This window comes from Cibotium barometz, chromosome 60 (assembly GCF_041138505.1).
Source record: "Cibotium barometz isolate CiBa-2024 chromosome 60, ASM4113850v1, whole genome shotgun sequence".
Classification (NCBI taxonomy): Eukaryota; Viridiplantae; Streptophyta; class Polypodiopsida; order Cyatheales; family Cibotiaceae; genus Cibotium; species Cibotium barometz.
The window spans coordinates 35,520,850-35,535,101 of record NC_141105.1 but is presented as its reverse complement, the minus strand read 5'-3'; the positions used below and the strand labels follow the sequence as shown (position 1 = coordinate 35,535,101).

At 36.4% G+C, this 14,252-nt stretch overlaps 1 protein-coding gene across 2 annotated transcripts; it reads right to left on the bottom strand.

Moving 5' to 3' along the window:
* Nucleotides 1–12,437: 12,437 nt before the first annotated feature.
* Nucleotides 12,438–14,032, bottom strand: LOC147605291 (uncharacterized). Of its 2 annotated transcripts, XR_015265215.1 has the most exons (3): nt 13,800–14,032; nt 13,049–13,450; nt 12,438–12,881 (listed from the first exon to the last, which is right to left on the bottom strand). XR_015265215.1 is itself a non-coding variant. In XM_086793930.1 (2 exons), the coding sequence occupies exons 1-2, from the start codon at nt 13,970–13,972 to the stop codon at nt 13,111–13,113; spliced, it is 513 nt and encodes a 170-aa protein (XP_086650056.1). In that variant the 5' UTR covers nt 13,973–14,031; the 3' UTR covers nt 12,438–13,110. The 2 variants fall into 2 exon arrangements, 1 of the variants encoding a protein (XP_086650056.1); XM_086793930.1 differs by having other exon boundaries at nt 12,438–13,450; nt 13,800–14,031.
* Between the last annotated feature and the right edge of the window lie 220 nt (nt 14,033–14,252).

Here is a 14,252-nt window from a genome sequence, read left to right as displayed (position 1 = left end):
ATGCATAGAAGTATGCATAATGGATAAATTTTTATATCAAAAGTGTTATTTTTACCATTTTTATTTTCATGCATAGAAGTATGCATAATAGATAAATTTTTATATCAAAAGTGTTATTTTTATCAATTTTTATTTTCATGCATAGAAGTATGCATAAAGGATAAATTTTTATATCAAAAGTGTTATTTTTATCATTTTTATTTTCATGCATAGAAGTATGCATAAAGGATAATTTTTATATCAAAAGTGTTATTTTTATCATTTTTATTTTTATGCATAGAAGTATGCATAAAGGATAAATTTTTATATCAAAAGTGTTACTTTTATCATTTTTATTTCATGCATAGAAGTATACATAATGGATAAATTTTTATATCAAATGTGTTACTTTTATCATATTTGAATTTCATGCATAAAAGTTGATTATTTTATTATAAAAGTGTGTCTTTTATTATATTGAATTTCATGCATAGAGGTATGCATAAAGGTTGATTATTTTATTATAAAAGTGTGACTTTTATTATAATTGAATTTCATGCATAGAGGTATGCATAAAAGTTGATTATTTTATTGTAAGAGTGTTACTTTTATCATATTGGATTTCATGCATAGAGGTATGCATAAAAGATATTCTTTTTATACTAAAAGTGTGATTTTCCTCATAAATGGATTTTATGCATAACTTAGATGCATAAGAGAAATTCTTTTATTCTAAAAGTGTAATTCCTACCAAATTGAATTTATGCATAAGAAGATGCATAAAAGATTGATTTTAATTTCGAAAGTGTTAGTCTCCTTAAATGGAATTTATGCATAAATAAATGTGTAGAGAAATCTTATATCAAATATAAGAATTCTCTTAAAAAAGATATGAAATGTGATAAGATGTGATAAGAGGTGTATGAGATGTGATAAGATTTGATAAGATGTGTATGAAAAGTGATAGGATGTGATAAGAGGTGTATGAGATGTAAAAAGATGTGATAAGATGTGTATGAGATGTGATAGAATGTGTTAAGATGAGTTAGGATGTGTTAAGATATATATGGGATGTGTTAGGACGAGAATGGATGTAATATGGTTGTATGAATGTGATGTGGATGTATACATGTAGATGTATATGTATGAATGTGAATGTTGATGTGGATGTGGATGTATGGATGTAGATACGGATGTGTATGTATATATGTGGATGTGTATGTATGAATGAGGATGTGAAAATGGATGTATGTATGTAGATGTGGATGTATGGATGTATGTATGTAGATGTGGATGTATGTATGTAGATGTGGATGTATGGATGTGAATGTGAATGAAGAGGTGGATGTGGATGTATGGATGTAGATACGGATGTGGATGTATGTATGTATGTGAATGTGGATGTATGAATGAGGATGTGAAAATGGATGTATGCATGTGAATGTGGATGTATGAATATGAATGTGGATGTGTGGATGTGGAAATGGAGGTATGGATGTATGAATGTGGATGTGGATGTATGCATGTAGATACGTATGTATGAATGTGAAATTGGATGTATGATGTGGACGTACGAACATGGATATGTATGTAGAATAATGAATATGAAGGTGTATGTGAGATAATGTGTAGTCTATATGAGTGAATGGATGAGAACGAGTACACATTGAATGGAATGTGGAATAAGTAATGTGGTCCGAGAGTGGATAATATGGAAAGACAAGAGTTCGTTATAGAATCTGTATTTTGTGACTGTTTGTAAATGACTGTTTTATGTCAAGAATGCTGGAGAAGCATTTTGACCGTCTTGAGGATTAAGGTCATGAAGACCGAACTGATAAAGTTGCAACTGCTGACGGAGAGTCAATGGAGGACATCTCGCGTAGCAAGGTCGATCGAGGTCTTGACCAGCCTCGGTTCGATTTAAATGGTGAGCTTCCGGTACGGTGGATGAGGGACCAAGGAAGCGGCCTATGAGTGAAGCGCTAGGTCACCTGCGAAGGATCCTAGAGGGTGCTGACCATACGGTGCTCGGGCTCTGGGTCGCCGAAGATACCCACACGTGCGTCGTGGAAGATATTGGAACAAGGAGTATGAGTTGTTTTCTGAAACCGGGCATGGATCTAGTTGATTGACCTTGCTGGTCCTCAACGGATGAGTCCATGGCTCTTTTATATGGATCTGTGGGTTGATCTAGCTGATCTTCCACGGAGATTCCATTCTATTATATGAATATATTGCCGGTTACTATGAGCTAGGAACTATGGAAAAGGCCCCTAAGCGAACAGGTGGTGAGCGTTCTGGTTGCCAATAATGCCATAAGTATACCAATGAATGAATGACTGGAAATAAGGATTCAACCAGAGACTTTGAGGATTGTCATCAGTGATATAATGGTTTTATTAAAGGTTTGTTTTAAAGCTAGTTGATGCTAAGAAAAAGGCAATTTCATATTGGGTGCGTAAGTGGTGTGACTAGTTTTATGTTTGCATGAACTTCCGGCTAGGGGGCCTTGGAACTCTTTTCCTTGGTACCCGGGACAAAACCTAACCAAATTCTTAATTGGATCCCATCACTACAGTGGTTGAGCGGTTGGCTAACCCATGGGACTGGATGGGGTTAGGCTGGACTGATGGATCCGTAAATTGAGATTTAAATTTCTATTATTACGATAGATGAAGTAAATCCCGGATAGAAATTGTTCTATGGATAGGAATCAACGGCTGTGCCTCTTGATGGGGAAAAAAGCGTTGATCCCAATGATCCAAGTGCAAGTTTCTTCCTTGATTTGACCAAGTACCGTTAAAGGTGCAGTCAGATCAATTGATCCGTAATGATCTTGACTACGTTAGAGTAAAGAGTTATCCTGGTGGAATCGCCCATGCTTTCCGGGTAAAGGAAGTTTTTCCGGTTTCGGTTTTGGACAAACCGACGGATTAGTCACTTGTCCGGATATCCGTGGGCGAGGCCCCGAGTGTGAGACCCCTACCCACGCATGATGTGCTACTTCCGCTGCTAGTACCCCGAATCCGTTGCGCGGTGGAGACTTGGGATCTCACAGTTGGTATCAGAGCGAAATTGAAAGCTAATAAAGATAATTAAATTCTTATCTGAAATTAGTAATAAGAATTCAGAAACAGCATTTTCATAATGTATTTTCATTCCGTAAGCTTCTTTAATGAAGAAATTTTAATCAAAGAAATTGTTTTTATAGATGGAAGTTTCCCATTTATTTGGTATTCCCGACCTCACCCAGTCTCAAGATATGATTGCATTTGCCTTCGAGCATCTCATCTCTTCCGCTTCAACTCAAACAAGCCGAGCAAGACTCGCACGCCATTTCGCGGATTTATATTTTCCTACCCCAGCGGAGAGAATACGACATAAGTGGTTTGCAGGGCAATATGTCCACGTCCCTTGCGATCGTCGTACAATGCTGTGGCAGAATCTCTCATTGACTATGATCCTGTTAAAGCTGAAAATGGTGCGTGGTGTCATTCTATATCATTCGACGCCTCGAAATTTCAGACTTTCATGTCGAATTTATAGACTCCTTAGTCGATTTATCCCTAAGGAGAAAATAATAGCCCCCTTCGCAGTTAGAGAACTTATGTAACAGGGCATGACTATGGCCCAGTACGGTCCTCTTATATGTCTTCCGAGGAGATTTTGAACTCAGAGCCGAGTTGCTCTATGTACTTATTGCAACTTGTATATAAATATACAAATGTTTTTTTTAAGTGATTGTTTACGGACGATCGGATAAAGAAAAATCTGTTTATCAGATTTATGTCATAGATCTCCAATAAGATCAATTGAGGAGCCAATTATGTCAAAAGTTATCAAGACGCACAAAAAGGTTGTAATTGCGTGATATAATACAAATTGTTAATTCAAATTGAAATTTGTAAATTAGTAATTGGGTCTTCAATTGGAAGTACCGCAATTGTATGGAACCCTGACTTGCTTGAGGCCTAGACATGATGGTATTTACCTTATAGTTTTGAGTTTCATGACTATCCGTATATACCGAGGGTATAACTGCAGCTCCTTACCGGCAGTATATATGAGTAAATCTAAGACTTGAAATTATAAGCATTAATGCTATCCAGAGATGATGATTTTGAATGTGGTTGATATGATTTTTAATTCTGTTTGAGAATTGATGAATTGATTTGGATTCTGATTGAAAATTCTGATTGAAAAATGATGATTTCTGAAATTTAGTTGAAATATAATGAAATCACAATGAGGAGGAATGGGACGAGTCCCTATGATGATATTCATAACTAGAATGATGATAATGAATTCAGCAAATCACTATGAGATTAGTGAGTTGTGCTGTCAAATTGTTACTGTTAACACTTGATCGGTAGATCAAGTTAAGGGATGACAAATTGAGAACTTGCTCTTGACTGAAATTCCCGTGGAGGAATGTTCAGAAGGAAATTTTTCGGTCTAATGGACCATTATCATGTTAAAGATATGAATGATAAGATCTGAATGAATTGTTATTTAATTATGAGTTCTATATAAGGGATATTTATCCCCGTATTCCGTTGGGTTGACTAGAATATAAGGAACCCCAGAATAGATTAGATCTTAAGAAAAAGAGTTGCCCTCTACCTTGCGAGATAAGGACATCTCACACTTTTTAAGTGGGGTAGAATGTAAGAAATTCTCCCCCAGCCTTCGAGGTATACAGGAGTAAGAATCTCCTTTTTTTTTATCTTATAATTATTCCCTCTCTAAATAAAAGAAAGATTCTGTTTAAAAAGGGAAGACACTTTACCAAAATACCTTCTCAGGAGTCCACCTGTTTTAAAGATTCAAAACGATGAGTTCAGAAGTGAGAACCAGTGTTTTGGATGCCAAGGTTTTGACCATCAGTTAAAAGACTGCCCGACTCCTACCATGGAAAGGGCACAAGGAAGTCTAGAACCCAAATTCAGAGACCAATTCCTTCATACCAATCTAATCAGGGTCCATCTCGGACAAGATTGCTTAACTCCATTAACTAGGTCCGACCCATTGATTAGGGTCGAGATGACCAGTCAAATGCTTGGCGACTTAGAGCATCAGATGCAAGCAATTCATAAAGATATAAACGCTGCCTAGGATTGACAGAGACAATATACGGATAAGAAGAGGACAGTCAGAGAAATCAAAGAAGCAGTTATAGTCTTCAATTGAAAGAATTTCTTTATCTCTAGGGGAGTATAAGTAGTTATCCCCCAGATATTGTGGACCAAAGGAAGTAAGTGACTTAACCTACGAACTTCTTTTATCTCCTCATCTCAAAGTTCTTAACGCCTTCTATAGAAATATGTGCCAAACCCAAATCATGGAAAGACGGTAAAACTTCAGTGGCAAGATACCGTTGGCTTCTAGGTTACGCTAACTCCTTCCTTTATATAAGTCGTAACTTTTACTTATCGCTCACAGTAATCTTACTTCCATCGATCTCCTTCTTCTTAATCTCCTTCATGGCTTGGCAACAGGAATTAGCTTTATCCATGATGATTTCTCACCTTCAAGACGCAAGAGAGTCTGTGAAGAAAGATTTTATAGAACAGTATGAGCGCTCACTTTTCCCTCACTTGGGAACTTCTGTAGCGCAGACAAAATGGTGGACCTATCAAGACATAACTAGGGTAACACCCTGGGGTCAGCAGCACTTTCGTAACAATGTCCGCTTGGCCATGGTTATTGAAGCCTTAGGTTTGGGTCCCCGATACTACTGCGTCATGAGATCAAGACATCTTGGGTTTTCTGAGCGGGTCTTCTTACTGGCGTGTTTTCTTCCTCATCAGAAGATATGCCTTTACCCCGTTTTTGGTTTGCCTCTCAGAGGTCCTTTTGTTAGAACACCTCATACCACTGAGATAGGCGCGGCAATAACCAACAGAATCATTCCCATAGATGAGTTACCTTATACGTACGCAGCTTGTGAGTGCTGCTTTTGTGATCATATGATGGACGGGCTTATGGAAGTGTAAAGAGTTCTTCTATCTTTACTGTATATGTTCCAAGAATGAATAAAGTTTAAATCTTGTTCTTGTCTTGACCCTTACTCTCTTTGAGACTTTTTTAATTGTGATTAATCTTAATTAAAAAAATTTCTCTCAGTCTCATACTTGTGCATCTTGCGAAATTACCCCCAGTTTGCGAGATGAGGGCATCTCGCGTTTTTCAAGTGGGAGAGAATGTAAGATTCCTCCCCGGCCTCTCAAAATGTCCAGCATCTTCCCCTGTAATCAATCCCTCTTCACAAATATAAAAGACTTGTTTCTAACTGTTTTAACCTAGAGAGAGAAAATATTCTAGAGAGAGAATATTCAAATTTTTAATATTTTTGGATAGAAAATTATCTCATCTTATTAAAATAAGTTTCCCTAAAACAGAAATTCAAAAAGAACTTTCCAATGTGCAATTGGAATTAATTGGAAATGGGTATAAAGGACCTTAGCCTAAGGGTCTAGATTTTCAGAAATTTTTGGATTATGGTCCAATTAAGATTCCTATGGGCCAATAGCATCAATCCATGTGTAGGGAGGAGATAAATCCAATTTGTAAAAGAAGATACCCAAAAATGAGTAAATGCTCACATAAGATGAAGAGTTGAAAATATACAAGGTTTATTAGTAAAAAACTATGAGCAATATTAAAATGATTCCATTATGACACATATGTAAGGAAGGGGAGTTCTTTAAAGGAGGTGCATATTTCACATAAGATGAAGAGTTGAAAATGTACAAGGTTTATTAGTAAAAAACTATGAGCAATATTAAAATGATTCCATTATGACACATATGTAAGGAAGGGGAGTTCTTTAAAGGAGGTGCATATTTCACATAAGATGAAGAGTTGAAAATGTACAAGGTTTATTAGTAAAAAAACTATGAGCAATATTAAAATGATTCCATTATGACACATATGTAAGGAAGGGGAGTTCTTTAAAGGAGGTGCATATTTCACATAAGATGAAGAGTTGAAAATGTACAAGGTTTATTAGTAAAAAAACTATGAGCAATATTAAAATGATTCCATTATGACACATATGTAAGGAAGGGGAGTTCTTTAAAGGAGGTGCATATTTCACATGCTTGAATAAGTTTTAAACTCATAAAAATTGAGATATTTCATCTCTCCTCTCTCCTCATTCAAGTCTAGTTCCAAAAAGTTAGCTTAACTGACCTAAAAATGGTCAAATATTGACCAAACTGATTTAGAAAATTCTAGAATCAGTTTGTTTAGTTAGGAGCTCAATTTTTCCTATAGATAGAAGCCTCCCCCTTGTTGAAAAATATATAGTGTTTATGCATCGTTACTCTACTCCACCTAAGCCAAGAACTATGAATTCATTAATAATTCACTAGTTTTTGGAGCTTCCCTCTTTCTTCAATCCCCATTGGTGGTTCCATCAACATACTTAACCAATTGATTGGTTGGGGGCCTCTACCGTGAACAAAGAATCAAGCAATTTGTAAGGTAATTAGTGAATATTGATCTTTTCTATAATTTCTCAATGTTTCTCTCTTCTCAACCCCTCTCAAGCTTGAGAAGCTTAATTGGTATGGTTTTTTAAATGCTATTGAAGTTAATTGGTGAATAGTAGTGAAGAGTTACATAATTTAATAAATGCTATTGAAGTTAATTTCTATTTATGTTTAAATTCTAATGGTTTTTATGTAATTTCTCTCTCTCACTCAAGAAATGGTCATACTCATGACCCATTCTCAATCCAAATCAAGCTTTTTATAAAGCTTTTCCTTAACCCAAGATTAAGCTATACTTGAGGCCAAATTAATGGCTTTTTTCTATGCTTTTAGTTTATGTATATTGATGATTCAATCCATTATGGATTAATGATCTAATTAGAGATCATTTTAATTATTTCCTTAATGATGAGCTTTATCCCTTAGAAAAATTGAGATTAATCAGTCATAGCAGCGGAGCTATGGCAAAATTTTTATAAAAATTATGCATAAAATAATTTCATTCAAAGCATAAAAAGAGGACTTCCTACCATATTCTAGGAATTATCATCCTAGATTAATTGAAAGAATTTCATCATGGAGAAATTGAATTTTAATATCATGCATAAAGGATAAGTTTTTATATCAAAAGTGTTATTTTTACCATTTTTATTTCATGCATAGAAGTATGCATAATGGATAAATTTTTATATCAAAAGTGTTATTTTTACCATTTTTATTTTCATGCATAGAAGTATGCATAATAGATAAATTTTTATATCAAAAGTGTTATTTTTATCAATTTTTATTTTCATGCATAGAAGTATACATAAAGGATAAATTTTTATATCAAAAGTGTTATTTTTATCATTTTTATTTTCATGCATAGAAGTATGCATAAAGGATAATTTTTATATCAAAAGTGTTATTTTTATCATTTTTATTTTTATGCATAGAAGTATGCATAAAGGATAAATTTTTATATCAAAAGTGTTACTTTTATCATTTTTTTTTCATGCATAGAAGTATACATAATGGATAAATTTTTATATCAAATGTGTTACTTTTATCATATTTGAATTTCATGCATAAAGGTATGCATAAAAGTTGATTATTTTATTATAAAAGTGTGTCTTTTATTATATTGAATTTCATGCATAGAGGTATGCATAAAGGTTGATTATTTTATTATAAAAGTGTGACTTTTATTATAATTGAATTTCATGCATAGAGGTATGCATAAAAGTTGATTATTTTATTGTAAGAGTGTTACTTTTATCATATTGGATTTCATGCATAGAGGTATGCATAAAAGATATTCTTTTTATACTAAAAGTGTGATTTTCCTCATAAATGGATTTTATGCATAACTTAGATGCATAAGAGAAATTCTTTTATTCTAAAAGTGTAATTCCTACCAAATTGAATTTATGCATAAGAAGATGCATAAAAGATTGATTTTAATTTCGAAAGTGTTAGTCTCCTTAAATGGAATTTATGCATAAATAAATGTGTAGAGAAATCTTATATCAAATATAAGAATTCTCTTAAAAAAGATATGAAATGTGATAAGATGTGATAAGAGGTGTATGAGATGTGATAAGATTTGATAAGATGTGTATGAAAAGTGATAGGATGTGATAAGAGGTGTATGAGATGTAAAAAGATGTGATAAGATGTGTATGAGATGTGATAGATTTTTTAACAAAATAAAGAAGACGTTATCTTCTTGCTGAGCGTCGTTTGATTTCTATTTGTAGGTCGTGGCCACTGTTTTGCTACCGCCTCCTCCTCATTCTAGTTGGTGATATTATCTTCTTTTCCTACAATTTCTTAGCAAGCAGCTCCTATGTGCCGTGCTACAAAAAACCCGACTCTAATTTTTCTTCACGCACACCTGCACGTCACACACCACATCCCCCTCACCTCTCGCATCAAGCGAATGAACTGCTGCAAATTTATTTTAACACTATGCCAGCACTCTAGCACGTCTCTCTCTCTCTCTCTTTTTTGTGCTTCAAGGATCAAGAGTCAAGATTTTTTTTTTTTAAAGGGTATGGATCGCCTACCCCCCACCAGTTTGGTTCAAGAGCGTGTCTATTCTTTCCTTGCTTATTCAAGCTCTCTAGATTGGTAATAGGCAGCAGCAATCAAGCTTGGAAGGTCACGAGCCTTTGCCTTTGCCTCCTTACACCTCTTCTCACGCTAGCCTCGCTCGTCTTGCTCCTCAAAAGCAAACATGCTGCTTGTGCTTGATGCAATTTTGGACACAACTCCTTCGGTCGAAAGCCTTCGCTCTGTTTGTTGAATGGCGACCGCATGTTTGAGCTATCGTCTACTAGTCTAGGTGCCACGACCTTCTCTATTGTTGTCGTGGTTGCCTTATTTGTTGTATGGAGGTTCGCTCCTTTGTCCCACCGTCACCTCTTGTTGTGCTCACCCTTTCTCTCCACTAGAGACAGTTGTGGTTCTCTCAAGTCCACTTACTTGGCTCATAACTAGCTACCTTTCCAAATGCAAAGAGAAACCTTGGAGCCAGACCCTACTGGCTCTCCCTCAATACTAATGAAAATAAGGAAAACTAAAACTCTAGAAGAAAAACCAAATATCTTCCTAATGAAGGTGCTAACAATATCTCCTAAATTACCTCCTATAACCACCTAAGCTCTGATACCATGTTACAAATGTGGATCTAAGAAGGCTCAAAGCAACCGATAGAAAATATCATTAAAAAAATGATAATTAATTATTTGATTAAAGACACTACTAATCAAGACAATAGACTCAAGGCAAACACATAATCTCATTGCATTAGAGTTGATCCAAATACATCCTTTTATAGCTCTCATGGAGCTCCCAACTCACAAGATGTGTGCACCGTAGTTCGTGCACCGTAGTGCCAACCATGTGTCCATAAATACTCACATTGCGTGTGCTCCCTTTACACTTTCCATGTGCTTACCTTTTTGACCTTTGACTTCACATTTTACAAATGAACATACAAATCAATCTTTGCCAATGTACCCTTAGTCTATTCCTCTTTCTGATGTGTGTTCCTCCCCTTACTCTATTCATGTTACACTCTCACACATTGCATTTCTCAACATTAATAACCTTGCATATAAGTTGGACTTATCTTCTCATTGGAGAATTCACAATTCTTTTCATATTAACTTGTTACAACCATTTAGAGGACCAATCCCTACTCATCATGTTTATGAAGAGACACCCCAACTAGTTGTAATAAAGAAGAGCTAGTACCTAATGCAATTATGGATCACCAACATACCACTACACACACTGACAACATTTACACCAAGTGCCTTTCGACCTTTAAGAACTATCCAAGAGAAGATTCAAGATGAATGCCTAAGCGATTCTTTCGTACTTACCCAGATTTCATCTGTTCATACAACCAAATACGCAACTAAGCACAGTTACCAATCCGAGCAAGAGGAATGTTAGCTACATACCTCTATGATCAATCAGGAACGCTTGTGACACCATTATCCTACTTATGATATGTGGATGATTTCCACATAATATGCATGATTAGTATTGAGTTGTATTTTCAGACCTAACTATTTACGTTTATCACAAGATTATTTATAATGAGTAGGTATATGAGCGACGAGCATTTGCATGGCTGTAATGTCTCCCATCAATGCTAGCACATGATTGAAGTGTCTCCCATGGATGATGATCTATGCGCAACCATATTAGTCTCCCGATTTTATGGTATGAGTGTCACACGGCTCTATTTATTGAACATCTATTTTGAGTAGTTCATACCACAATTTTGATTATTTTGGACCATGACCGTGTGCCCAATATTTTGTATACATGTGATAGCATTGTATACAACACGAGCTAGCCATTATTTATAGGTTCACACATTAGTTTATTAGTTGTACTAAGGTTTATGGTTAGTCTCTGTTTTTTATGTAAACAAGCCCACTTGTGAAAACGGTACACTATTAACGGTTCCCTGGGCTATTTTTGCCAATACATTATTAGAATACTCTTGTAAGAAAGGGAAGCCACTTACGCACAAGGAAAGATTCAACCCAATACTTGTCAATGGTAATGTCTACTTTGATTTTTATCTTTATACTACCCTTGAACATGTCAATTTGTTTTGAGCTAAAGATTTTCTATTTATACATTGTTGTGAGAAATTAATTCTTCAAGTTGTACAAAGATCTTGATAAGATCGATCCCAAACTACTCGGCCACCAACTCCACACCATATCTTGGACCATCCACTTCTCAACAACTGCTTCACCACTTGAATGACACAAGGACGCAATCACCATTGGGAAGGCAGGTATGTTAACCACTCCGTTGATTAACATGTTTTCGCCCGTCCGACCTATTGTACGACGCTTTTCCATCTTGCATGCACGAACAAACACTCACCTTTTGTAAGATGACACTACAACATATAAAGCAACCTTACCATGCATTTACTATCAAATAGAGAGTCTATGGAATTAGTAGTTGCTTGAGACTAGTGATAAAAACAAACCATTTTTAAGTTTTTGATCGATCTAATATGAAAACTAGTCATTGCAAGAACTCCTTCAAAGAGCTTTACCTATCCTTGTGATGCAACGATCTCTATGATGTGGCATGATGACAAGCATTTTCATTTTTTATTTCTGCCATCTTCAAATATTATTTCTTTCAATTGGGACGTTTTGAAAGCAGCATTTAGGAGATGCACGCTTCACAACAAGAGGTGAGAATACTTGAAACATCCAAAGGGAAGAAAGCAAATTTGAGCCAAGATGGCACGCACTTACCCTATTCAAGTGTTCATATACCATCCTCAAAACAGTCCTGTTGATACTTTTATGCCACTGGCAGCAGATGTATTAGCTGGGCTGGTGGACCAAAAAATACTTTCAATAAGACCTCTAAACAAATTCAAATAAGAATATCAATCACCACTGGCTCAAGCAGCAAGGCAGAGAGAGGTAATAAGAAGAAAGCTACCAAGTATTCTTACTACTAAGGTTTACCAAGACAGTGTCTTCCTTTTGCCCTGAACTTTTCAAAAAAATATGCATCAATTCATGGACTCCATCCATTCTCGCGCCAAGGAATTATTGAGAGTGTTCTGACAATGGTAGTGTGATTGCTAGGAGCATATGTATGTACAAAACAGTCTTATTTCAAGATCCCAACGAAGTATGCTTGCAAATTTTGCAAGCACAGCTCTGCCTGAACGAAATTGTAAGCATCCACTCAGCTGCTTTTCCACAAACGATTAGCTGAAAGAGCAGGTAGAAGTACAGTGGTGGTTGTGCTGTGTATATAGTGAAGCAGGGAGCCAATCTGTAATCTTCCTTAGCTAGCACTAATATTTTTTCCTTTTCAGTTGCAGACGCTTCTGGCTGCCCATTGTACATGGCCGGAGATCTCCCCATCCATCACAAGCAAAAGCTAGTCCGTGAATAGCCATAATGTATAGATAGCTCAAGGGCAAAAGCTAATCTAGCTAGAGCATTTCCCAAATCTAGAAGAGAAAATGCCTCATGCAACGTTGTTGATTCATGTCATTTCTATGTATAAAAAAGAGAGGATACCTTGTGCAGTGTGTCATGAAAAAACAGATGGAGTCCACCCTCTTGGTCGCTAGCATGACAGCTCAATCTTGCTCTTTGGCCTTCCTTTGCCTTTCAAAGAGGATGGCTGCAATGCGCTCCCTCTTGATGGCATCTCGTGACGGCTCTACAAATCGCGAAGGTTCCTGCTGCAAAACTCTGCTTCTGCCTTCAAGATACATGTGTGAAGGATACCAAAACAACACCACTCCCAATAGGAGGCTAACCCACCAGAAAGCCACTGGCCCTTGAAATATCCTTGTCTCTGGCGGTGAAGACGAGACACGAACATGCCTGAAGTGCGCTCCTCTATTCATTATTTGATTGTATGCATTAGTAATCCTCATGAACTCCGTGCCGTCATTAGAATGCAGATCAGGATGGCTGCATTGATGCAGAAAGACAGAGAACATTCACCATGCCTATCAATATAATGCTTCTTCTTTACTTGCCAAGAGCCATAAAAGGGCCCCTGGTTAACAAACCCTCACAGGAAAACCTTAATTTGCAAGAGCCTCGTATGGAACCCTAATCAGACCTACAGATTAACCATAAATTAAAAACCTTAAAAGAAACCCTCTTCATACCTACTTCATACATGCATACACGTAAGCCTAAAGAAGAACCCTAATCGGAACCGAATCTGTAAATGGGAAGATCTACAAGCAGACGATATATGGATGGGAAACGGATCAAAGTGACAAAATGAAAACTAAAGAAAAGAGGCACTGACCATTGGAGAGCGCGGCGATGGTATGCTTGCTTGACTTCGGCAGGGGTTGCTCCTTCCGACAGGCCAAGCTCCCTGAGGAGGGAGTCCAACCGCTGCGAGTAGGATCGGCTGCATTTGTACAATCCAGACAAAGAAGCTGTAGGAGTCGCAGAAGAACCGCAGCCCCGAAACATCTCTCTATGGTAGCAGATGATGAGCTATGCGCGCTTGATATCATCAATACTATAATTATAAATTGTAGGTCGGACCCATTACATTACAATCTACACCGAGAGAGGATAATAGATGATTGTATTACCCTCCTCTCAAGGGCTTAAATATATTGTGGGGACTTGACTTGGTCATAGCATTACAAAATTATGTGTAATACATGATATGTGTAGTACACATATCATGTAGTGTGCACAAGCCGAGAGAAGAGAGAGGAAATGGGGAGAGAGAGAAGAGAGAGAG

Excerpts from the sequence above, each read along its gene's own strand:
- LOC147605291 (XM_086793930.1), bottom strand. The coding sequence starts at position 13,972 with ATGTTTCGGGGCTGCGGTTCTTCTGCGACTCCTACAGCTTCTTTGTCT. Across the intron at positions 13,451-13,799 it reads CATCGCCGCGCTCTCCAATG|CCATCCTGATCTGCATTCTA; the intron begins GTCAGTGCCTCT and ends GCATCAATGCAG.